This window comes from Salvia hispanica, chromosome 6 (assembly GCF_029641045.1).
Source record: "Salvia hispanica isolate PSC_SH4W2 chromosome 6, Shi_PSC_v1, whole genome shotgun sequence".
NCBI lineage: Eukaryota > Viridiplantae > Streptophyta > Magnoliopsida > Lamiales > Lamiaceae > Salvia > Salvia hispanica.
The window spans coordinates 34024299-34050493 of record NC_142697.1 but is presented as its reverse complement, the minus strand read 5'-3'; the positions used below and the strand labels follow the sequence as shown (position 1 = coordinate 34050493).

The following is a 26195-nucleotide window of genomic DNA, read 5'->3' as shown; positions in this document are numbered from 1 at the left end:
TGGAAACATGATACCTGCATGTTGCACTCATTTATAACCTATCACAAATCAGCCTGCCTACGTAGTGAACAAAAATAATCAAGTTTGTTTTTTAATGTCAACAACACATCCCAAATGTCAACAACACATCCCAAATATTACCAAATGTCAACAAAAAATCCCAAATATCTCCAAATGTACCAAACATTACAACACCAAGCAGTTAACAAAATAGAAACAAACAAAGAACATCTTCAAGTTGCACTTTGTTGAGTAGAGCCTACTCCAGCAGTCGGATTTGCTCCAGCGCTTCCTCTTCCTCTACCTCTCCCTCGAACCGTAGTCGATGCTTGTGGCGTCTTACGAGGCCTTCCCTTTTTTGCCTGTTAAAAATTGAAGTATCTCACAATGTATTCAACCAACACACAAATCAATGTATTCAAGTAAAACAAAAACCAACCTTTGGTTTCTCTGCCACATGCACAGTCTCATTCTTGCAACTCCTTGAGTTGTGGCCTTCTTGGAAACAGTTTTGGCAAGTCATGACACATATCTTCCTTAGCTTGTTTGGTCTGGCCGGATCCTTCTCAAATGGGTCCCTCGTCCTAACCTTCTTAGGCCTACCAGGCATCTTCCTAACATGTGGTGGGGTGACTGGAAAACCCTCAGCAACGGGCCATAATTTGACTCCATTCACAGCTGGTAGGCCATATCCATATGCCAACTTATACTTGGTCACAGAAAAGTATTGGTGGACAAATTCATCCACATCCCGCTTAAGGAAGTTAATAGCAGCAATACCATGCAAACAAGGGATGCCTGTTATATCCCACTTCCTACAACCACACTGCCTTTTTGAAGGAGTCACAACAAATCTGTCATCAAAGTGAGTAACTTCGAAATTTCCCCCTAATGCAGGTATTGTCGTGCAATTCCTACTCTCATATACCATTGCATTTATTTTTTTCTTAATTTTTGGACACACTGTTGAACTACTTTCAGCTGCTTCAATCTCTACAGCTTTTCTATACAACCTCTCCATAAGTGTTATTCTCATCTCCTCAAGCATGTCTATTATATGTTTATTTCTAGCCTCCAAAATGTATGCATTGAAACACTCACAGACATTATTGAGAATAGCATCAGAGTATTGTGTGGAGGTGATGAAGGCCTTACAGAATTTACTCGGGTTCCTGTCCATTAAATCAGCAAATGCTTGCCCATCTTCATTCTCTAACTCCTTGCATGCCAAGTCATACTCCTGCATGTAGGTGCTTCTAGCAAGCTTCCAAAAAAGCTACTTCAGTTTAGGACCCTTGTGAACTTTTTTCCAATTGGCATAGATGTGTCTTGCACAATTTCTATGCTCTGCCAATAGGATAAGCTCCTTGACTGCATTCTCAAGCCCCTACAATCATAAATATTTGTGTAAGTTGTAATTTAAGTATTTAGTTAATGCAAAAGTAAAGTGTCAGTTTAGATCATACCTTTTGCTGATCACTTATAATAGTAACTCCAACTCCTTCACCCAAGTTCAGCTCTTGCACTAGAATGTTAATGAACCAACTCCAACAAACCTCGTTCTCAATTTCAACTACTGCCCAAGCTATAGGATACATTTGATTATTCCCATCAGTTCCCACCGCAGATAACAGTATGCCACCCAAGTAAGTCTTCAAGAAAGCCCCATCCAGTCCAATCACCCTCCTACACCCTCCTTGAAACCCTTTCTTAAACCACTAAATCCAATGTACATTGACTTGAACACAGCACCTACATCCACATGTACCTCAAACCTACCTTCTTTGTCAGCTCTACTCAACTCAAGTACATAGCTCCTCAACTTGGCATAATGATCTTCCACTGATCCCTTCAACAAATCAATAGCTTTTCTCTTTGAATGGTATAGCTTCCACCTTGTGGCCTCAACAGCATACCTCTGCATTAGATCCCTGCCTAAATCTTTACAACTCATATTTGGTTTAAGCTTAAAGACATGAAAGTATTTTCTAGCAATCCAATTGGATGTAGCAATTTTATTTCTCATTGCCCTAGGACAAGTGTGAACCCCATTCTGATTTTTCATTAAAAAGACTCCTGTCTTCGTCACTCGACTCCCAGATATCATCCATTTACAAGGACTCAAACAACCTGCTTCAAGTTGCTTCTTAGTTGCTCTTTTAAAATGAATTTGCCATCCATTCAACACTGCATTATCTGTCAGTGCGTCTCTAGCTTGGTGCCCATCAATAAATCCCATACCAGCACTGAATGTGAGAACCTTATGATCACATTTTGGATCATACATCACTTTAACATGTCCTTGTCTAGATCGTCTCCCTTCATCTTCAAAATCAGTGGAATCAGAGTAAATATCATCCTCTTCAGAATTTTCATATTCAGACACATAATCACTCTTTTGTCCTCCATTGACTATCCCCTGGAACATCTCATCAGTTATTACAAAGGGCTTCTTTCTCTCTTTCATCTTCTTTCTGCATTGTGCATATTCTTCATCCTCAGACACTAGCTCATCGGCTTCCATTTCATCATCAGTCTCCTCATCATCAGTTGATGGTATATAACTGCCATCACAATCACTCTCATTCTCACCTTCTCCCAAAACCTCATTACCTGATCCAACTCCCTCATGTCCAAGACCACTCAAATTGTTCTCCACAGAACCACTCATATTATTCTTCTCCACAGAACTACTCATATTCTCCTCTACAGATTCACTCAAACTCTTACTCCCACCTTCACCAGCATTATTATCCACAGTTGTGGCCATTGTCTTACTCACAGATTCACTCATCTTCTTATTAAATGTTTCACTATCATGCTTCTTAGTAGACTTGACCACCCTCTCACTACCACTTCTACCTCTACCAAACGATATAGCAACACTCTTACTAACACTTTCAACAAGCCTCTTCTCCACTGATTGAACCACATTTTCTCCCACATTTTTTTCAATCACAGTCTTACCCTTGCTCGTAGAAGTGTTATTTCTAATTTTTGTGGCAGATTCAAAGTGACTCTTTTCAACCACACTCTTACTATTTTTTTCAACCTTTTCCACTACCCTTTCTCCCATTCCCACACTCCCACCAACAACATATATGCTACACATTCTGTTAAAACTAACACTTAGATTAGCAGATAGCATCTCCATCACCTCCTTATCACTTTTTATATCTACGTGGGTTGCTGACGTAGAATTTACAAAGGTGAGTTTGCTCCATGTGTGAATCCCTATATTATTCAATTCCTCAACCAAGTCAAAATACCCAAATCTATCTGGGTCTAGATCACTTGCCTGAGCCATTCCACCACCAATGTATTTCTGAAACTTGCCATTTGGAATGAAATGTCCTCCATGATGAATATAGAGGCCAAAAACGTCGTCTCTGAACAAATTCAAATTCCAGATTTAGAAACTGTACACAAACTATATTTATCACAAATGTAAAAAAGAAATGAGATACTTGGCAGGAGAGCTGATCAAACTATATTCAATGAAGCTGAATTACAGAATGCACTTAGTCCCCTCAAAGGGGTCACTGCTATCCATGATTAAATGTAGTAGGAGTACTTTGTTCAGTGAAGCTGAATTACAGAATACACTTAGTCCCCTCAAAGGGGTCACTGCTACCCATGATTAAATATAGTAGGAGTATGTAAGTTTCATGATGACACTGATATAATTAATTTTTGCATACTGCAATTTATGATCTATTAGTGATGCATCCATTTATTCTGGCACCTACTGACATTTTCCTATGGAGGGACAAGAAACTAAGATTTGAAAGTGGAAACAAAGAAGAAACTAAAGTAAACAAAAATGCCTCTCAAAAGTCATACTTCCAGATTCATACGATGCAAACACATATTTAGTAAACAAACAGTAAAGTGGAAACAAAGAAGAAACTAAAGTAAACAAAAAACCGGTGAATCAACTTCCAGATTCATACAATTCAAATTGAGAAAACTGAATCGAGCAATCTGAGTACAATTGAGCAACGAATTTAAAACGAAATGCATAACTTACGGAGTTGGCGGCGCCATCGGAGGTTGCGGTCGCCGTCGCCGTCGCCGTCGCGGTTGCCGTCACAGTCGAGGTCGCCGCCGCTGAGCAGAAGATAAGATTCAGAAGTTGAAGTTTAATTTTTGATGTTAGGGTTTTCTTGATTTTTGTCTTAGTCGTTTTTGCATCTTCCAATTCCAATTTGGGGGTGGGTGAAAGGGGGGTTATGTTAGAAGAATTTTTTTAAAATTTTTTTATTTATTTATTCCATGTCATTGTACATATCAGCATCCACGTCACCATCCACGTCAGACATATACACACGTCAGCAATCTACTTCGCCGGAAAACCCGACTTGGGAAATCGGAGCACGTTGGCAAAGTTCGTGATTTTTGGTGCAACATTTTAAGTTGGTGGGAAATACCAAACTTTTTGGAAAGTTCATGCTTTTTGGAGCAGTTATCCCTTTTTAATATTATGTAATGATGTAATTTTTTATTTTATTTGAATTATTCGCAATGTCTAATTAATAAAATAAAAAGATTTTATGTCGCACATAGCGCGCGTGGGCTAACACTAGTTCCTTATAATGCGCCAACTTTATCCATTCAACTAGGAGAATTAATTCATTTGTAAGAAATTCATTAATCGAGAGATTACATGTATATAACCATAATCTACTTTACTCCAATTATGCAAGAGTGCATTTTAATCTAAGGCACATAATCTTTAAAACTTTACCTTTTACCTCGACATAGCTTACTAGTTAAATAATTCTAACCTCAAATATTATTTATAATAATCATAAAAGTTGGGCTAGACCAACGCTAACGTTTAAAGAAAGGCTTGGGCTCTACTACCTTAATTTATAAAGGGTCAATTCCATGTAGTAAAGAATAAATAAAAGAGGCCCAAACTTAAATAATTTAAATTCCAATCTTTTAACCCAAAAGAAATAAAGATGAAACCCTACTAAAATCATACTCCCTCTGCGCCTCCTTCCCTCCCCCAACGCCTCTCTCTCAACTCCCTCCGTCCGACTGGAAAACAGCCGCTGTTCCGGTCACCGCCGCCGCGCCGCCATTGCTTGGGAGGTAAGATTATCTCACTTTTAGTTTCGTAAAAACAAGCTTCTAAATTTTGAATTTTTACTTAAAATTTCCAGGAATTAAAAGGGATTGAAAACACATTGAAGAGGATCGAGAGGAGTCGTCCTTTGCCGGATTTCGCTACCACCGCCAATCTGCCGGATGGCAGGACTCCAGCCAAGTTATGTTTTTCTTACTCCTTTAGTTAAATTCTTAATTAGGTGGCTTCATATATTTGTGATTCAAGAGGCTAAGATTTTTCTATTTATGCATAAAAGTTGAGAATACTAAGCATGCTTGTGTATTGGGTTTTGGGACAGAGATAATTGATGGCATGCTTTTAAGAAAGAATTTTGGTAGGAACTTACTTAGAAGATGAGAAAAGCTTGCTGAATGAACAATATGCAACTCTCCTCTCCCCTCCTTGCTAGCTAGACTCTTGAAGCACTTTCCTCTAAACTTGAATGTGTGGAAGCATGGATTTTTGTGGGTGAAAAAGATACATTTATGCGATGAAGCCGATGAGTGGTTGTGATGGGAAAAAGGTTGATAGGAGTGATCTATTTATAGTGGATTTCTTATCGTGTGATCTTGAATGTGGCGACAAGATTCATAAAGCTCTTCTCCTCAAATTCTTCATACTCATCATGGTGTTGGAGACTTTTATTCCTCTGATTCCAATTAGCTCACTATTCTAATTAACTCACTGTTGGAGCATGCGTGGGAGGGGTTTGTTCTTGCAAGATTTTGAAAGGTGGTAATACGCGCAAGCTTTGTTGTTACTACCAAGAGAATGGTGTCAAAGTTGTTTTATGGACTATTTATTCTTTGACTAAGTGAGGAAGGAGAGTGTAGGAGTACTTTATCTTCTAGTATGACAAGCTCATTTCTGCAGGACATGGTTTGGAAGAAAAAGTGGGCATTCAAGACTAAATCCGAGAAGTTCCATAATGTCTATTGCAAAGTACTCCCTCCGTCCCATAAAAGTTTAGACAAAACTTTTGGGCACAGAGATTAAGAATTTATATTAAATAAATAGGAGAGATGAAAAAAGTAGGAAAGATAAGAGAGAGTAAAGTAATTGATGGAATAAAGTAAGAGTGTTAGATGTTTTGTCTTTAGTTAAAAAAGGAAATGACTCAACTTTATTGGGACGGACTAAAAAGGAATACGACTCAACTTTTATGGGACGGAGGGAGTATTAGAGATATTAGAGAGTTGAATAAATATATTCACATGTATAGCTAGTGTATTACTCATGTTGTAAGGCAAAGAGTACTATCTCATATCTCGTATATGTACATGGACACTTAATATTCTTCTACTTTACTTGCACTTTAATAAATTATTTCTTGACTTCTTGTACTTACCATTCTAGCAAGCTTCCTTTCTCACATCTTAGTAATTAATTTTTTCTCAACATAGATAAAAGATGTAAAGCAAGCAAACATAGTAGTTTAATGTACTACTTCACTTACCATTCACTTATCATGCAAAACTATTATTACCTCTAAAAATAAATGTGGATGTTACATCTGCTATGACATGTGGCTTATTATTATGATCACATGTAAATTTTAGTGAAATTATTTGAAATTTTGAGAAAATCAAGACATGTTTTCACGAAAAATAGTGCAAAAATATTTTTCCTGTGCCTAATTCCCAAAAAAACATTGAACATTTTAATTTGAAATTGACATGCATAAAAATACCACAAGATACTTTTTCTAATTATATTTTCCAAAATTTTAATTTATTTTTCCACCAAATATTTATTTAAAATTTCTTCACTAATTTACAATTGCATAAAAAAGTTTAAAAATTAAACTAGGATCCTATCTGAACATATTAACATGATCAAAATTGGAAAATTGAAGCTTTCCCTACTTCTTTGATTTTGATTTGTTTCCTTCTGATTAGCAGCTGCGCAAAATTCCAAGAAAAGTTGCTTTGAGGTTTACATTTTGTTTACCCTTCTGGTAGCCAAAAATAGTACTCCCTCCGTCCCGGAGTATTAGATTCACTTCTTTTGGGCACATGATTTAAGGAATTGACATTTAAATAGTTAAAGTGGAGAGAGAGGTAAGTATGAGAGAAGGAAAAAGTAGGAGAGAGAAGAGAGAAAAAGTAGGTGGAGAATAAAATAAGATAGATGTTTTTTGCTAAAAAGGGAAATGAGTCTAATATGTTGGGACATCCCAAAAAGGAAAGTTGGTCTAATACCTTGGGACGGAGGGAGTAATTCTTTTTTCTTTTCCCTCCTTTATAAATAGAAATTTTCTATTTTAAATTTCTTTACCTCTAATGAGATGAAACCCATTTTGCACTAATACACTTTTTTTTTACCTATTAACCCGTGCTGCTTAAATAGTTCATATTTTTAAGGACAGTTGGAGTATTCTTTAATTAAGAGTAAAGTTGCCTTTGTTCTAAAAATTTATTTTAAAAAAAGTAAATAAGCTAAATAAACTAATACCCCTAAAAAAAGTGATGAGAAGAACCCTAATTCTTAATTCACAAAATATATTCCTCTCTCAATTTCTACCGTTAATGGAGGTTGATTACTTCACAAATCTACCAACAGAAACACCACCGAAATCCTGTCACGCCTCTCTATGAGAAGCCTTGCTATCAGCAAATCCGTTTGCAAACCATGGTGCGATTTCGTCAAATCAAAAATCAAAACCCCACCCTTGTTTGTTCGCTTGACGTCGACGTACGGGACGTACTCAACTCGGTGTAGGATTTTCGAAATTCCGTGATTTGGACTGCCATCTGCTCACAGATTTCGAGATCAGAGGACTATACGAATATGTCAGAGGAATACGGAAAGGTGTCACTGCTAATGGATTGCTTCTTATTTTCTCAACATCAGTCAATCCTCTTTACATATGCAATCTGATCACTCGTTAGTATACCGAGCTCTGCCAGCCTGTGAGACCGGATCATGTGATGCAATTTGGATTTGGCGTCAGCAAAATAAGTGAGCAATATAAGGTGATTTGTATCAATACGTTCCCTAAATCCGACTCTCATTATGTGTACACCCTCCGAACAGGAACATGGAGGCGCCTTGAAGCCGGCTCGGCTTCTGGTTTCGAATTCCATTCAGTTGGATGCATAGCATGTAATGGCAACCTCCATTGGATAGTAGTTGATTCGAGTCATATCAAATGGATTTGTAGTTTAGACCTTGAAACAGAGCGTTTTAGCATATTCTCTCTTCCTAATGCGGGAATTGGAAAGGGGGAATTGTGTGTTTTGAGGGACTTCTTGTGTTATTCTTATACACACCACTATGAAATTGTCATCTGGATGATGAAGGAATACCAAGTCGATGAATCTTGGACTATGGAGTACAAAATGCATAATTTTGATTTGTGTATTGATTGGCATTATGAATTGGTTGAAGTGATTAAAATTTTTATGGATAGTGACATTTTGTTTTGCGGGACGAAGATAGTCTATGCCACTACTCCAACAAAACCAAAACTCTTCAACAAGTTGATAAGTTTGAGGATGCATATGAGATAGGTCGTTCCCTGGTATTTACTCCTAGCCTTTTTCTCACTCAAGAAATTTGGATTCGAGAGTGTGATCATGTTTTAGTAATAGAGTGATTTTGGTACGTTACATAGTAATAGATTCATTTCCCTTTTTAGTAAAAGTCAACACATTTCTCCACTCTCACTTTACTCTTTCTTACTTTTTTCTATCTTCACCTCTATACCTTTTTCATTTTCCACTTTATTCTCTCTTTACTTAACTCACCTAGCACAATTTTTCTTAATATCCGTGCCAAAAAGAAACGTCGACATTAGTATAGAATGGAAAGAGTATTAATTTTAGAAAAAGTAAATAAGCTAATAAATAAACTAATATAAAAAGTGATGGGAAGAACCCTAACTCTTAATTCACAAAATATACGCAGCCGCTTCGTCTTCTCTCTATTTGCACCATTAATGGAGACTGATTATATCACAAATCTACCATTAGAACTCACCATCAACATCCTCTCACACCTCTCTATCAAAAGCCTTGCAATCAGCAAATGCGTTTGCAAACCATGGAGCGATCTTTTGCAGTCCGAAGATTTCGTCCCCAGCCGTCCTAGTTCGCTTAAAATCAACCGAGTCAACTCGGTGCACGATTTTCGAAATTGAAGACGAAGACTATTTCGAGAGCCATGATCTTCACTACCATCTGCTCACAGATTTGGAGATCAAAGGACTAATGGAAGGCATCAAAGGACTAAGGGGTATCTCTGTGAATGGCTTGCTTCTCATTGTGTATACATCCTCGGGACAAGAACACGGAGGCGCCTTGAAGCCGGCGCGGCTTCTGGTTTCAGATTTCATTTGGTTGGACGCTTGTTATGAAATGGCAACCTCCATTGGATGGGATATGATTCGAGTCGCATCAATTTGATTTGTGGTTTTGACTTTGAAACAGAACATTTTAGCATCTTCTCTCTTCCTTGGCTGGAATTGGAATTTGGAAATTGTCTGTTTTGAGGGACCTGTGTTATTCTTACTACACACTCTACAACTATGATATTGTCATCTGGATGATGAAGGAATACCAAGTTGATGAATCTTGGACCATAGAGTTCAAGATAAGTACTAATGGTTTTGGTTGCTACTTTCGCAGGCATTATTTATCTATTGAAGCAATTAAACATTTTAAAGATGGTGACGTTTTGATGTTGGTGGACAATTCTATTCTGTTCTACTACTCCAACAAGACAATAACTCTTCAACACGTCGATATGTTTAAGGATGCAAATGTGAAGGGTTGTGCCCTGATTTTTAATCCCAGCCTTCTCTCACTCAAGAATTTTGGATTTGAGAATGTGATTTCGTTTTAGTCCATAACTTTAGTCTACATACATGTGTTCGTGTCGATGGTTTGTTTATCTGTGTAGTTTTCGGTTTCTAAGGCTTCTATGTCGTTTAGTGTTCGGGTTTGGCCTTGTTGTGTCGAATAGACATGTAGTTTGATTTATTCAATCAAATAAATTCATAGCGATATTTTACAACATAGTTGTTCAATAGTGGAATTACCAGACATCTAATTTCTATTGTGTTCTTGTTTACATTCTCGTTACCGTTACTATTCTTCAAATTTATCATGGCTGCCCGGCAATATGCTACTTATACCGACATATTATCGAGGGCATACAGTCCTCTCAACTTTTGCTCCGTATCATATGTAGAGGTTTTCTTCCTACTATGATCGCGTTTTCAGGTGTGGGATTGTGATTCGAAGTAGTGTATAGTGCTCAGCGATGAGCTCAATTGTTTGTAATCTGTGTAGCTGTGATTAATAAATATCAAGTCTCTCTTTTTCGTGGATGTAGGTTCTTGAACCGAACCACGTAATTCTTGTGCTCTTGGTGTATTTCTTGTTCAAGTTCTTTGACTCTTAATCCCAGCAATCGGTTTGTACGTTCTAATTGTTCATCTATATATGTTTTATTATCAATTCAATTTTCACTCTAACTAAGAACAATATTTGGAAAGTAAAAAAAAAAAAAATTGTGAGATTACAATTTTCACAGTAACTTATTTAGACAATCATGTAAACTTCTATAAGGCTCCAATTGGTACACGGAAATGGATGTGTGGAATTGGAATTGGAGCCTTCAATTCCAAATCCAGTTTTTGGTATCATAAAAATTATTTGATTTGGAATTAAATTACAATTCCAAATCCTCCAATTTTACAATTTGAATTGCATATCAAAAGTAGTAGCATTTCAAATATTTATTAAATTATACACACTACACACATTCACACACTGCACAAATCCACATCACTCTGCACACACACACAAACTGCACACACTCACACACGTGCGCGCACACACACACATTGAAAAAACACACGTGCACACTCATACACACATGGCATGTAGTGTGTGTAGTGTGTGTATTGTGAGTGGTATAGTGTGTGTATTGTGATTACTTTACAAATCTACCATTGTAAGAAAAACATGTGGAAATGTGAGAGGTCTAATCCTTTCATTTCCTTAAGACCATTGGCCTTTCATATGTTGTAACCTCCAATATGTTTATGAGGTGCCTTAATGCCAAGACCTTCTTCTTCAAGCAGTGATTCAATCCATCAATCGCGCGGCATGATTTCTTCACAAATCTACCATCAGAACTCACCACTAACATCCTCTCACACTCCCTCTCCGAAGCATTGCAATCAGCAAATGCGTTTGCAAACCATGGTGCAATCTCCTCGGCTCTCTCGATTTCACCAAATCCCTTCTTTCCGATTCCGAAACCCCTCCTTTCCAAATAGTAGAGTTCCAAATATTTATTAAAATACACACACTGCACATATTCATACACAACGCACACACTCTTACACACACATTCACACATTCTTACACACACTCTGCACACACGTTCACACACACACTGCACACACTCACACACACATTCGCACACACTGCACACACTCATACACACATGTGATATGTAGTGTGTGTACTGTTAGCAGGGACGGAAGCAGAAATACAAATAAGCCGGTGTTGAAATTTAATAAAATAATAATATTATTACAATATTGAAAATAATAATAATATTTAAATAAATAGTTAATATACGACTATACTATGCATATAATTCGATTTATTGTTTCGTTAAAATCAAAATACATCTATAGAAAGATGTATTAGAATCAAAACTAAAATAGTTGTTGTAAATTAGTTATTCATCTTTTAATTGATTCTACATTTCTACGTCATGAAAAAAAATAAAATAATGAAATCTATAAAATTGATTATTAAATCGATGAATATTGTGTGCTTTGTACTTTAAATATTTTAACATGAAACATTATGTTTATGGTGAGGAGATTGAAATCATTGTGCTTGCAAACTTTATATGCTTTTAAGAATTAAAATTTGGACAATTTGGTGACAAGTTTCCCACTCGTGGTTGAAAAAATGAAAATAAAATGAGAAAAAAAAAGTAAATTAAAAAGAAAAGAACAAAATTGGTGAAAAAGAATTTATCAGCTTGACAACGGTGTAATTGTCTACGATTGGGCTTGGTTAAAATTTAATACTAGAAAATAGTTCTAAAAATATGATAAAAGTTAAGGCCCAACAACTAATAATACTACGTGATTCGAAGCCCAATTATAAATCATCTTCTTCCTTAAAATTTTGTGCGCCGCTTACTGTAAGTATTTTGGATTCAATACTAGGGCGTCGGGGGGCCGGAGCGGAGGGAGACCATAGGTGAGAGGTTTTTGGGACCGGCCAAGCCCCCGTTGGAGCGTTGGCTTAGCCGCTGGTGGTTCCGTCCTTGATTGTGAGTGTTATAGTGTGTGTAATGGCGGATCCAGAGATGGCGGGGCGGAATTTAGTATTTTAAATATTAATAGATTTAATATTTAAATATTTAATATTAAATTTAATAGCATTATTTTTAATAATAAATTAAATAATATTATATTAATATTTAAGTAGTACTAGCTTAGTTAGTAAAATATAAACATGTACTATTAGCTTGCAAATAAGTATTATTCATTTTAAAATATAAAATTATTGTAATTATTATATGCATTCAAAACCATTGTAAATATTACTCTCTCCGTCCCCGATTAGGAGTCACACTTTAACCGGGCATGGATTTAAAAAAATGTAAAGAAAAGTTGGTTGAAAAAGTTAGTGGAATGTGAAACCCATTTTTTTATATTGATTTTTTAATAAAATGTGAGTAAACAGAGTTAGTGGAATGTAGGACCTACTTACTATTTATGGTCTAAATGAGGTGTGACTCTTAATTGGGGACGGACCGAAATGGAAAAATGTGACTCTTAATCGGGGACGAAGGGAGTATATACAAAAGTGATATAAGGAATGTAGTAAATATTTTAGATTTCAAAAACATTTAAAATGTTTATTTTGGTTCACAGAGAATAAGATGTGTAAATCACAAATTATAAGTAGTTTAGGACAAAAGAAAATTTAACAAAAGATTTAAAATGATTTTAACTAATACATAAATATGAATTGGTAAAATAAAAAAGTAAAGAATGGAAAACATTTTGTTCTTAATGAGGGTTTAACCCTAGACCTTTTAGTTATAAATCTAACAACCAAACCATTGGGTTTCTACACTCCACGGAGGGAGCGGATATGCTATTTTTGGCTCGATTCAAAGAAAAGTTTAGGCTCTCCAAATGGCCAGGAGGGGGCGACCGCCCCCTCCTGCCCCCTAGATCGGCCACTTAGTGAGTTATGTAGTGTGTGTGCGCGCGCGCAGTGTGTTTTTAGTGAGTATGTGTTTGTATATTTAATGATTGTGCAACGTGTGTATTGTGTTCTCGCACAATTTTTAAAATTCAATTCCATATCAATTATTTCATTTTGTCATACAAAGAATTTGGAATTGAATTCCAATTCAATTTCAATTCCATGTACCAAACATACCATAAAAGGATAGACTAGGAGGTTAGGCGGGGCATCCAGAAAAGATCATATGTAATCGGTGCAAACCATATGCCTTAGTGAGAGGATTAGTAGGCCTTTTCAGATGATTTTCTTGAGCTTCTCCGATGACAACCGCCTTTTCTCCATATCAGTTGGTGCGGTGAATGTGGACCCGAGCATAATGAACACTCGCAACACAAAACAATGACTCGATGGACTTGATAGAGATCAAGCTAGCGATCTTCATTATTTCTTGAGATTATATTCATTTTGTTGAAGATTACTTTAAATTTGAGGAATTGTTTCCTTATTTATTTATGTGTTGACTTACTTTCCTAGAATAGAGTTCGTAGAAGTCCTATAAATGGCTTCTCTTTATACTCCTAGCTAGATATCTAGAAAAATAAAGTGTATATCATGGTATATATAGTAGGCATGTTCATAGGATTGTCTAGGGTTTCTTCGGAGTATGGTTCTTCTTTTGAGTTTTTGTTGCAGTTGTTGTGTTCGGCTCTTTTCGTTATTTTTTTTTTGTCGAATTGGCTTTACTCCATATCAATTGTTACGGCGAGCGATGGTTTCTACTTGCTCTTTTGAAGGAGGCAAAGTTGAGAGGCTATTGCGCGTGGAAAGGATTGGAGAAGGCCGTGTTGGAGCTAACGCCAAGTTCAGTATCATTAACAAGTCCGATGCTAGTGTTCAAGCTTCGTGCACCACCAACAACACAGAGCCAACACTACCCTTACTTCCCCTTATGCAGGAGACCCTGTGTTTGTTTTTTTTTTTTTTTCTATCAAATTTATCAAGTTCACTTTCCAGCAAATGGCGGCTTAAAATTTAAAAAATACAAAATTAATTGGATTTAAAAAGCAAAAAAAAGGATAAATTGAATTGATAAGAAACCCTAATTACCAATTCACAAAGCGTACGCAGCTCTGCAGCGACTACCATTTCATCAATGGGGCGTGATTACTGCACAAATCTACCATCAGAGCTCACCGCCAACATCCTCTCACGCCTCCCTCTCCGAAGCCTTGCAACCAGCAAATGCGTCTGCAAACCATGGCGCAATCTCCTCGGCTCCCTCGATTTCGCCAAATCCCTTCTTTCCGATTCCGAAACCCCTCAATTCCTAGCTTGCTTGACGCCTGGGAGGGACGAAAATACAATTGGCTCAACTCGTTGCACAATTTTCCAAATCCAAGAGGAAGTCCTAATTGAAGTCCTTGAAGACGAAAATGAAGAAGAAGAAGAAGAAGAAGACCAAAATCAAAATCAAAATCTCCACGAAGTCGGAGAGGAAGTCCAAATTGAGGATGAGGAGAAACACGTATATGAAGAAGAAGAAGATCAAAATCAAAATCAAATTCAAAATGAAGACGAGGAGGAACACGAAGATCCAATTCTCCATGAACTTCACAACAATTAGCTCACATGTTTCGATATCCCTTTCGGAAAATCAATGCCGGAATCAATGGTAGGTATCGCAGCTAATGGATTGTTTCTTCTTTACTTTGAGTTTGGGCATCCTGGCATCCATCTCTTTATATGGAATCCTCTCACTCGTCAGTATATCGAGCTCTGCCGCCCCAAACAATCCATGTCGATTAATTTTAATTATATGTTGAGTTTTGGATTCTGTGTGAGTCAAATTAGTGGGCAATATAAGGTCGTGTGCATCAATCGCGACGGATCTGCTCATTGTGTGTACACCCTCGGAACGGGAGCATGGAGGCGCGTTGAAGCCGGCGCTGCTTCTGGTTTTGAATTCAATTTAGAGGGACGGGTTGTGTGTAACGGAAACCTCCATTGGATCATGTATGACTCCACTCGACCCTTGTTGATATGTGGTTTTTGTTGAAGATTTCTCCACCGACTTCTAGAGAAGCCGAGAAATCAAAGACAAGATATTAGGCAATTTAAGGAATAGATATTTTGTAATATTAAATAATTAAAGAATTGGCTAGAAGCATCTGGCTCCTTGTAACCGACTTAGTATGGAAAATGGGCTAAGTATAGACTAATCTAGAATAGGTAATTAGTACTGAACTATGTCGGTTATTTTGTATGCTAACCGACATTGAACTCCTATAAATAGGCATCAATCTTCATTGTAGGAGTATGTACACAAGAGAGTGAGTGAGTGCACTAGCTAAGTGTGCGTGAGTGTGTACGAGAATTAGTGTGCGAGGTTTGTCCTCGTAGAGCTAGAGGTGTGTCCTCGGGTGTCTTGTGAGGAGTGTCCTCCAAGAGTCGTAGTGTTGTGTTGGTGTTGTGTACACCACTGTTGTGTTGTGTATTGGTGTTTCGTACACCGTTGTCGGGAGCTTAATAAAATTCTGTTTGTGTGTCGATCCTGGAGTACCGCTGATACCCAACAAGTGGTATCAGAGCCACGTCACGTGGAGTTGTGGTGATCGTTGTTGTAGCCGTGATATTTTGAGGTGTTCTTTCGCAGGTCGAGAACCGTTACTCTGCCGGAATTAACAGTCAGGGACTGTTGTTGGAGTCGCTCCTCTGCCGGAGTTAATAGTCTGGGATTATTGTTGGCGTCATTACTCAGCCGGAGTTGACAGCTGGAGAACACCAGTACCACCAGATGGCGGATTTTTCTGGAGTTGCAAATAGCATCGAGAAGCTAAATAGCATCAATTACGGAAATTGGAGTATCCGGATGCGATATTATCTCATAGGCCAGGACTTATGGGATATTGTTGGAGGAGACAGCACCACACCACCGAGTGGTGATGCGAAGGCGCGAAAAGAGTGAGAGATGAAATGTGGAAAGGCGATGTTCGTATTGATGGTTGCGGTAGAAGACGAGCAGATGCAACGTATCAGGTCAGCTATGACACTGAAGGAGGCGTGGGAGATTCTGAAGACCGTTTTCGCTAAGAAGAACGAGGCAAAGCTGCAACGCCTAGAGAATGAGCTATTCTCCATCTCGCAACGGGAGCTCACTGTAAGTCATACTTTTCTAAAGTTAAATCGTTATGCGAAGAGATTTCAAAATTAGATCCAGATAACATGATTAACTAGACGAGGATGAGGAGGATCATCATCCATGGTCTAAGACCCGAGTTCAAGGGTCTTGTGACTGCCACGCGCGGTTGGGCTACACAACCAACTCTGGACGAGTTAGAGAATATCTTGTCCAACGAAGAGACTTTGGATGATAAGATAGCTAAAGTTGCAGTTAAGGACTATGAGGAAGAAGCTCTGTTCATCGGCAATAGAGGCCGCGGTGCCAGAAATGATAACTGGCGCATGAGAGCAGAAGGTGATCGAGAATATCAACGTAGAAGGGACGAAGGTATTCGAGATCAATGGTGTGGACGAGAAGAAGATGATCGAGAGGAGAGGCGTTCTCAGCTAGGGGGAGCATAACGCAGAGATGGCCGGAGCAACGAATCTCAAAGAAAATTTGATAGAGTATGTTATAATTGTGGGAAGAAGGGCCACATAGCCAGGTATTGTTGGTCAGAGAATAAGCCAGTAGAAAGTCATGCAGTGATAACTAGCGGAGCATCACCAGATGAAGAGGAATGGGACGTGAAAGCATTAACTATTCTGAGTGAAGGAGAATTGGAGTCCCAGGTGTCCTCCGTTATAGAAGAAGAAGATTGGAACTTTGACGATTCCATGTTGATTATTGAAGACGAAGAGGGGAATATTATTGAGGAGACTTGGGGAGAAGCAAATGGAGAAATAAAGCTGGAGTTGCTAGAAGTTGAGGAGGAAATTGACGAGCGACTTGTGGAGCTTCCGGAAATACAATAAGATAATGAAGAAGATGGAGATATGGATGTATCAGAGATTGAAGCGGATCAAAAAGCGACAAAGCTGAAGCAACTAGAAAAGATTTTGGAGTCCAGAGAAGAAAAATTTAGAGACGCTGACTCAACGGAAGAATCGTGTCAAGGTAAATATCCCGAAGAGCTCAGTGATTCGAAGTTACAGAAGCTACAAGAACAACTTAACATACGAAGAAGGAAGTCGGTGTCGAGGGGGCGTGTTGAAGATTTCTCCACCGACTTCTAGAGAAGCCGAGAAATCAAAGACAAGACATTAGGCAATTTAAGAAATAGATATTTGGTAATATTAAATAATTAAAGAATTGGCTAGAAGCATCTAGCTCCTTGTAACCGACTTAGTATGGAAAATAGGCTAAGTATGGACTAATCTAGAATAGGTAATTAGTACTCCCTCCGTCCCAAGGAAGATGACCCCTTCCTTGGACGGCACGGGATTTTATGCAATCTTATTTTGTGTGTTAAGAGGAGAGAGTAAAGTAAGAGAGAGAATAAAGTAGAGATAAAGGTGTTTCTATTTTTGGTAATGGGTCATCTTGGTTGGGACAAACCAAAAAGGAAAGTGGGTCATCTTCAATGGGACGGAGGGAGTACTAAACTATGTCGGTTATTTTGTATGCTAACCGACATTGAACTCCTATAAATAGGCATCAATCTTCATTGTAGGAGTATGTACACAAGAGAGTGAGTGAGTGCACTAGCTAAGTGTGCGTGAGTGTTTACGAGAATTAGTGTGCGAGGTGTGTCCTCGTAGAGCTAGAGGTGTGTCCTCGGGTGTCTTGTGAGGTGTGTCCTCCAAGAGTCGTAGTGTTGTGTTGGTGTTGTGTACACCACTGTTGTGTTGTGTATTGGTGTTTCGTACACCGTTGTCGGGAGCTTAATAAAATTCTGTTTGTGTATCGATCCTAGAGTACCGCTGATACCCAACAGTTTTGACGTTGACACTGAATGTTTTAGCATCTTCTCTGCTCATCCTGCCGCTATAGATGAGCGCCTAATTGTGGAGTTGGGTGTTTTGAGGGACTGTCTGTGTGTTTCTTACGTGTGGAATGATGAAAGTTACCTCTGGTCGATGAAGGAATACCGAATTGAGGAATCTTGGACCTTAGAGAACAGGTTGAGTTATAATGTTTTTTATTTTGATTTTGGTACTTGCACCGGAATAAAGTCTGTTTATCCTATCAAAGTTTTCAATGATGGTGACGTATTGATGTTGATGGTGCCGAAACACATTGACTTTGACTACAGAAAGAGGCGTCTCATCTACTACTCCAGCAAGACAGGTACTATTGAACAACTCGATCTGATTGATGAACGTCCTGGTCCGATTGATGAATCACTCAATACGATTGATTTTTCCAATAGGATTACGGAAGGATTCCGTATGATCGAGGAATTGCATGTGCGGAATCACCTTACCCATGCCATGGTTTTCACTCCTGTCCTTCTCTCACTAAAGAGTTTTGGAATTGAGAATGTAATCTCGTACTAGTAGATATTAATCTACTTATAGTGTTTGTTGTTGTCGTGTTGTGTCAATACAACTTAAATTTCTTATAAGTTCATGTTTGTGGTTGATGTTTTCTTATTCTATGGTATTTGGGTTTGATTTATCATGTTTTGTCATTAATCGTGTTGCGCTATTAAATATTTCTTGGCGGTACTGTCTATAAATGGAAATTGACTAATTTATATGGATGTACCAAATATGAACTGTTGTGGTCTATTGTCTATAATCTCGCTCTAGCTTATATTGTTAAATCGCTTTGTTGTCTTAATTTTTGGAGATGTGTTCGTGTTGAAGGTTTTCTTATTGTGCGGTGCTCGAGTTTGACCATATTATGTTTTGTTATCACTGTCTTTCAAAGTTATTGGACTCATTTTTGTGGATGCACCAAAATAACAAAGATGAGTATAATTTTTATGAAGGACGTGTACAGTAAGAAATCCTTATCTTTGGTATTTCACCATATTCAGTATTTTCTCTATGTCCCTTACTTTATTAATTCTCTCTCCCACTTCTTTACAAATATACTCATAAAAATCACCATATCTCTTTCTTGTTTTTGTATTATCTATTTCTTTCTTAACATTTTTGTTTCTAATATAAACTATTTGTTGCTATTGTGTTTGCATTTGTACAAGATGTGTTTGTGTTGAATGTTTTATTATAGTGTGGTGTTAGGATTTATCCTTTTGTTACTGTGTTGTTATCTTGTCTGGCTAGTGAAGTATATATATTGGGAGGCACTGTCTATATATGCAAATAGACTCATTTTTGCTAGAGTGATTCAAGTTTTGGTATTTAACCCAACATTTTAAAAATTAGACCAAATATTTAAGTCTTCTTGAATAGGAAAAATTGATCTTTTCGATCACGAAACGGTCGATGGATGACCCGATTTGCTATCTGTGATGTCAGAGGATAGGATAGTTGTGGGATGCCTTGTTAAGGGGACGGACAATAACGTGTGCATTGTGAATTACCTTAATTGTTTCAAGTTATAAGATCTAGTAATATTTTTGGAAAACAATCTAGCTAGTTCATATGATAACGAAAAGATATTTATACTGTAAGACGATTCACCTTCAACCGATAAGATCGAAGTCAGATAGAGTAAGTAAACGATGAACTATTATTGATCGTATTAATAAAATCTAGTTGATCCAAATAAAAACTCTTTAAAGTGCCTAGCTAATAAAATTTTACACTAACAAACTATGATCTTACCTTGTCTTGCATAGCTATATTGGTTATAAATATTCTAATGCGTTGCACTAATTAACAAGCCAGTTGTTGGCGTGTGAAGAAATTTCAACTACTTTGAATGTTCTACATAAACGCGTTTCTAAGAAAAACAAGACTTTTCCAAATAGGAAGGCAAAGAGTCTTTTCTCCCATACTTTTCTAATTCATTTCCGTACAAATGCAGCCTATTTATTTAACAAATTTATTACTATCATACAAAACTCTCCCACAAAATGAAGGAAGAATTCTTCACAAATCTACCATCACACATCACCATTGACATCCTCTCCCGACTCTCCGTCCCAACCATTCTCCTATGCAAATCCGTTTGCAAGCCATGGCTCGATCTTCTCACCACTCAAGAATTCATCAACCATCATCTTTCCAACTCCAGCCCCGGCCTAGCCGTCTTCCCCGAATTCCTCTCATCACAACTCTACGAATTCAAAGACGAGCATAATCTCGAGCACCATGAGCTTCACTACAATATCCTCATCACCAACTTAAAGCTCCCCCTTCACGGATTTATATCAACGTCAGCCAACGGCGTCCTTCTCTGGCGCAACGCCAACATCAGGCCAAATGCCCTTGCCATATGCAATCCGATCACCCGTGAATACATAGAAATCCATTCACCTCAAGACTTCGACTACACGTACCCTCAAGTAGTCACATTTGGATTCGGAGCCAGCAGAGTCAGCAACGAACATAAGTTAGTTAGAGTTTTCCATGATTGCATACTGGATCAAGACACGTACAGAGTATTACAGATCCCCAAATCTGAGTGCCATGTGTACACCGTTGGAGCCGGATCATGGAGGAGGGTCGCCCCTCCCGCTCCCTTCGTGTACAGCTGTCATTCCGTTGGGGCATTTCTGAATGGAAATCTTCACTGGCTTGTGCTTGATTTAGATAACAAGCCCGTCATTTCTTGCTTTGATCTTGAAACAGAGATGTTTCGCGTATTCTCAGCTCCTCCTCCGCATCAAGGAGGAGGGCTTCTGATAGACGTGTTTGCTTTGGGGGAAAGCCTCTGCGTGTGTGATAACTCATCCGAAGATGAGATTGTTATCTGGCTGATGAAGGAATATGGAGACGAGAAATCGTGGAGGAAAGAATATGTGATTAGCAAAATTGAGGATTATAAGGGTCAGAGTTATGAAGTAGTTCGGCCACTCAAAGTGTTCAAAGATGGAGACATGTTGATGGCGTGCGGTGAGTTCTCCCTCTTTTACTCTTCAAGTAAGACAAGAACTATTTCGCGGATTGAAATGTTTGGCTATGCTAATTCAGTCGTTCATACCTCGAGCTTTCTCTCTCTCACGAGTTTTGGAACGGAGAACGTTAGCTACTTCTGATTTCTATATATGTTGTTTATGATTCTCAACCTCGTTGAAAATTGAAGAGTAAATATCAAAATACGAATTTGGTCGAAAAACAGGTCCGTAATAAATGAAATCCTTGTCGGAGTGGTCCTTTTTTTTTTGACGTTAACGAAGAGAGCAATGTGAGTTCTTGATCCAGAGAGTCAGCTCCCGTCAGATTATTTTCCCCCAAAGTCGAAGTACTTCGAAAGACCTTAAGTAATCAAAGAAGGGAATGGAGCCAGTGAATGAGGTTTCATTGAACTGCAACCAAGTAAGCATGGAAGCATTGCCGATAGTGGTTGGGATTTCTCTGGTGAGTCTGTTGGAAGATAAATGTGAGAGGAAGACTGCCGGAGAGATGGTTGAGCAGAAGAGATAATATACTTCCAATGTAGAGAGATTAAATATGGAATGTGAGTTGAGCATTTGCTTATGCATGAATAAGTGTGATGTTTTTGAGATTACCAAGCTCTTCTGTTAGTTCACCTTTCATCAAGTAATTCATATTCAGTAACAAATTTCAATAATATGTAATGAACTTGCATGCTTCAATGTATTCTTTTGTCAGAAGAGGATGATGGGAGAAGGTGTTGAAATGCTTTGAAATGTTTCAAGATCAAAGCAAGAAATTTGTGATGGGGATTTTGGATCTACCACCAGCCACTGAAGATTTCCGTTAAGAAATACCCCAAACGAATCATACATTAGCTTGTCACCGGTTATGATACTTCTCAATAAAAAATTCCCTAGTCTAGACATAACATTTGACATAATGAGTTCTTATGCCCAACAAATACTTATATGACAAGTAGAACTCTATAAAATTTATATTCCAACTAGCATAACTATACATGGAAACTAGTCGATATATAAATCTACAATCAATGAGTATTTCATTAAATTATGGAAAATTTTCCAATTATTTTAAACCATTTTTGAATACTCTCAACTACATATTGAATCTTATGGGAATAATATATGCGTACAAACAATAATACATATCTTTTGCAACTTTATTTTATAATTTTAAAAATTTCTTAAATTTTTATATGCTATCAAATAAATAGAAAAAATTGGCTACATTAACAATATACAAGTAGTTTTAAGGGAAAATTAGGAATTTTCAACGTAGCATGGTTTTTTCCGTGAACTTTAAATATTGTATGAAAAGTCATGAACTTTATTGGAATGTGCAAATTTCTCATCCGACCCGATCTAATAGATTTCTGACACAAACTTATCCTACATGGCGTGCCGGAGACATTTCTTGACACAAAACTCAACTAATTCTGATTTTTCTTCTATCTTTGCAATCTCTGACTCTGAACTTATCACAAACATAAAACTAGCACAAATGAAATCATACAAATCAAATTCCACAAATCGAATTCAGCATACAACTCGACATAAACATACAAATCGAACTCAGCTTACAACTCGACATAAACATACAAATCAAATTGAACCCTAAATTTGTTATTGGCCATGTCACGCCTCCGGCGAGCCACGTAGGATAAGTTTGTGTCAAAAATTTATATGTAGGGTCGGATGGAAAATTTACACAGTCTGATACAGTTCATTACTTTTCATGCAACATTTAAAGTTTACGGAAAAAACAAACTATATTCAAAATTCATAATTTTACAAGCAATTTGCCCTAGTTTTAATTGAAAAAGTGAGTAAATGAACCAAAAAAACGTCACAGCACCATGGCATTGTAGCCCCGGCTGTGTTTCCTCCACGACAGAGGATGCACGATCGCTGATGATGTGGAGTTTTATTTTTAAAATTTTTAAATTAAATAATAAAATAAAATCCGTCGTTTTAATTGCCACCTAACTTTAATTTTGAATTTAAAAAAATAAAGTTGCTTTTTTGCCTTTAAGAATTCAAAAATAAAATAGTATAAAAAGGGGATGCGAAGAACCCTAGTTCGTCTTCTTCATCACTTTGTTTGAACGGCAGAATTCTATCAGAAATGGAGCGTGAATTCTTCACAAATCTACCACCAGATATGACAATCAACATCCTATCGCGGCTCTCTATACGAGGCATTGCAATCAGCAAATGCGTTTGCAAACCATGGCTCAATCTAATCGAGTCCAACGACATCGTCAAATCCAAAATCAAAACCGCATCTGCCCTAGTTCATTTCACGCCCTCGGCTCGATGCACGATTTTCGAAATCGACGATGAAGACGAATCTGATTTGGAGAGCCATGATCTTCACTACCATCCACTCACTGATTTGGTGATCCCTCACCCAAGAAGAGAATCAATGGAAGGTATCACTGCTAATGCATTGCTTCTTCTGTACTCAAAATCAACCAAATATGTTCCTCATGTTTACATATGCAATCCGATGACTCGTGAATATACTGATCTCTGTTTCCCTCTTTACATCTCGAAACGTGTGTTCAAATTTGGATTCGGTGTGAGCAAAATAAGTGGGAAGTATAAGGTGGTCTGTATCTATACGGATAATGGTTTCAACTCTCATTATGTATATACCCTCGGAACAGATAAATGGAAGCGCGTTGAAGCTGGGGCTGCTTCTGGTTTCATATTCTGGGGTCAATCCTTTTTATGTAATCACAACCTCCATTGGAAGGTAATAGATTTTTGGGATAACTATTCGATTTGTGGTTTTGACGTTGAAACAGAATGCTGTAGCATCATCTCCTTTCCTTCTAATGGATATGGATTAGGGAATTTGTGTGTCATGAGGGACTGCCTGTGTTATTATTATAGGTTGGGAAATGATTTTGTCATATGGCTGATGAAGGAGTACCAAGTTGAGGAATCTTGGACCTTAGAGTACAAGTTGAATATTGATTCTGATTTTGATCGGTTTTGTATGCTTGTTGACCCAATTAAACTTTTCAAAGATGGTGACATTTTGATGTTGATGAACAAAACTCGTCTCATCTACTATTCCAACAAGACAAGAACTTTTGAACATGTGGGTATGTTTAAGGATTTAGAGGCGAAGAATTATGTCAGTCCCCTGATTTTCAATCCTAGTCTTTTCTCACTCAAAAATTTTGGATTTGAGAATGTGATCTCATTTTAATTCATAAGTTTAGTCTACATTAGTGTGTTCTTTTCTAAGATTTCTTTATTGTGTAGTTTTTGGTTCTAAGGTGTCTTTGTCATTTAGAGGCAAAGGAGTAGGTCAGTCCCCTGATTTTCAATCCTAGCCTTTTCTCACTCAAAAATTTTGGATTTGAGAATGTGATCTCATTTTAATTCATAAGTTTAGTCTACATTAGTGTGTTCGTGTCTAAGATTTCTTTATTGTGTAGGTTTTGGTTCTAAGGTGTCTTTGTCATTTAGTGTTTAGGTTTACCCTTATTGTGTCAATCCAACACACACTATATGTCGGGCCTAGCTAGCATATAGTTTTTGAGTTATTGTCGATGATCTCGTTTTAGTTCATACTTGAATCACTTCTATCGTCACATCATATGTCAGCATGTTGTGTTGTGATATCGATTCGAGGTGGTAATTCACCAAGGATGAAATATTGTCCGCAACCATCCTATCCGTCCGTCGAATCAACAAGAGGTTCATGGAGAAAGAGAAGATCAAGGATGATGAGATTTGCTAGACTTTCATGATTTATTAATAGCTTTGCACTATCTTTTGTTAAGTAAAAATAAGGATGGGATTTACAAGACTTTATTGATTATTTAGTACTATTACTTTTCTTTAATAACTTTGCAGGATCTTCTATTAAGTAATAAGGAATTGTTTTGATGGCCTAACTTATTTAGACTGTCATGTAAACTTCTATAAAAGGATAGACTTGGAGGTTGGGAGGGGCATTCAGAAAAGTTCATTTGTAATCGGCGCAAACTGTAGGCCTTAGTGAGAGGATTATTAGGCCTTTTTGGAGGATTGTCTTAGGCCTCTCCGATGACTTTTAATTTGAGTTAAATTCTAGTTCTTATTTTCCGGAATCAAATCACTTTCCACAATCCAGTCCATCCTAGAGAACACGTACGTTTATGGTATTCGAAACCATTACAAAATGGAGTAAAACATAATGTTTCGGACCAATAAATAATAAACTTAATTTGTAGGATCATAAATATTTTTTGATCAAATGTATGGGACAAACGTTGACCTTTAGTCTATTAAATATTATAAATTTTTTAAGTCAAATAATTTTTTAAGTCAAATTTTTTAGACAGTATGTATTTTGGAGTTTTCGAATAAGATGGGCTGGGCCTCAACTAACAATTATGACTTGGGCTTATTAAAAGGCTAAAATTTCATAGGTGTAATTAACTTAGTCATTGGCGTGACAAGTGTCTATCTTTAGCCATTAGTGCCTCTCTCCTAAAAAGATGAGATGTCGAACCAAATGCCTCTAATTTGATTTCCTCTAATTTTCAATTCTAACATTTTAAACGATCGATCATACACACATGTGCTTTTTTTGCAGATTAATGGGGAGATTCGTTGTAGCAGTTTCAGCGGTAGGAAACCTTCTGAAATTGGGAATTTGAGGCTGCTTTGAGTTTTACTCTTTTGAAGGTACGGTCTTCTTCTGCTTACTTTTTGTATTGTAAATTCTGATGCGCTAAGGTGTTTGTGACAGTGTCTCAACGACCATACACGATGCATCTATTCGAGTTAAATTGTGGCTATGATTAATAGATTGTTTGAGAAATAATAAATAAACACTAAAATTGGAAATCTTGTTAGATGATT

General features: G+C 37.4%; 2 protein-coding genes, 1 long non-coding RNA gene and 1 pseudogene across 3 annotated transcripts; 3 read left to right on the top strand and 1 right to left on the bottom strand.

The window, feature by feature from the left end:
* Positions 1-116: 116 nt before the first annotated feature.
* LOC125199600 (uncharacterized) lies at positions 117-4146 on the bottom strand (annotated as a pseudogene).
* A 797-nt stretch (positions 4147-4943) lies between these two features.
* On the top strand, positions 4944-6442 carry LOC148923664 (uncharacterized). The gene is made up of 2 exons (XR_016132443.1): positions 4944-5100; positions 5172-6442. It is a non-coding gene; the product is annotated as an uncharacterized LOC148923664 (long non-coding RNA).
* Positions 6443-20342: 13900 nt separating this feature from the next.
* On the top strand, positions 20343-21920 carry LOC125199242 (F-box protein At3g07870-like). Its single transcript, XM_048097322.2, has one exon. It carries the CDS (start codon positions 20343-20345, stop codon positions 21465-21467), a length of 1125 nt encoding a protein of 374 aa, XP_047953279.1. The 3' UTR covers positions 21468-21920.
* Positions 21921-23454: 1534 nt separating this feature from the next.
* On the top strand, positions 23455-26001 carry LOC125199239 (uncharacterized). Its single transcript, XM_089061567.1, has 3 exons — positions 23455-23761; positions 23999-24474; positions 25927-26001. The coding sequence occupies exons 1-3, from the start codon at positions 23455-23457 to the stop codon at positions 25999-26001; spliced, it is 858 nt and encodes a 285-aa protein (XP_088917693.1).
* The last annotated feature ends 194 nt before the right edge of the window (positions 26002-26195 follow it).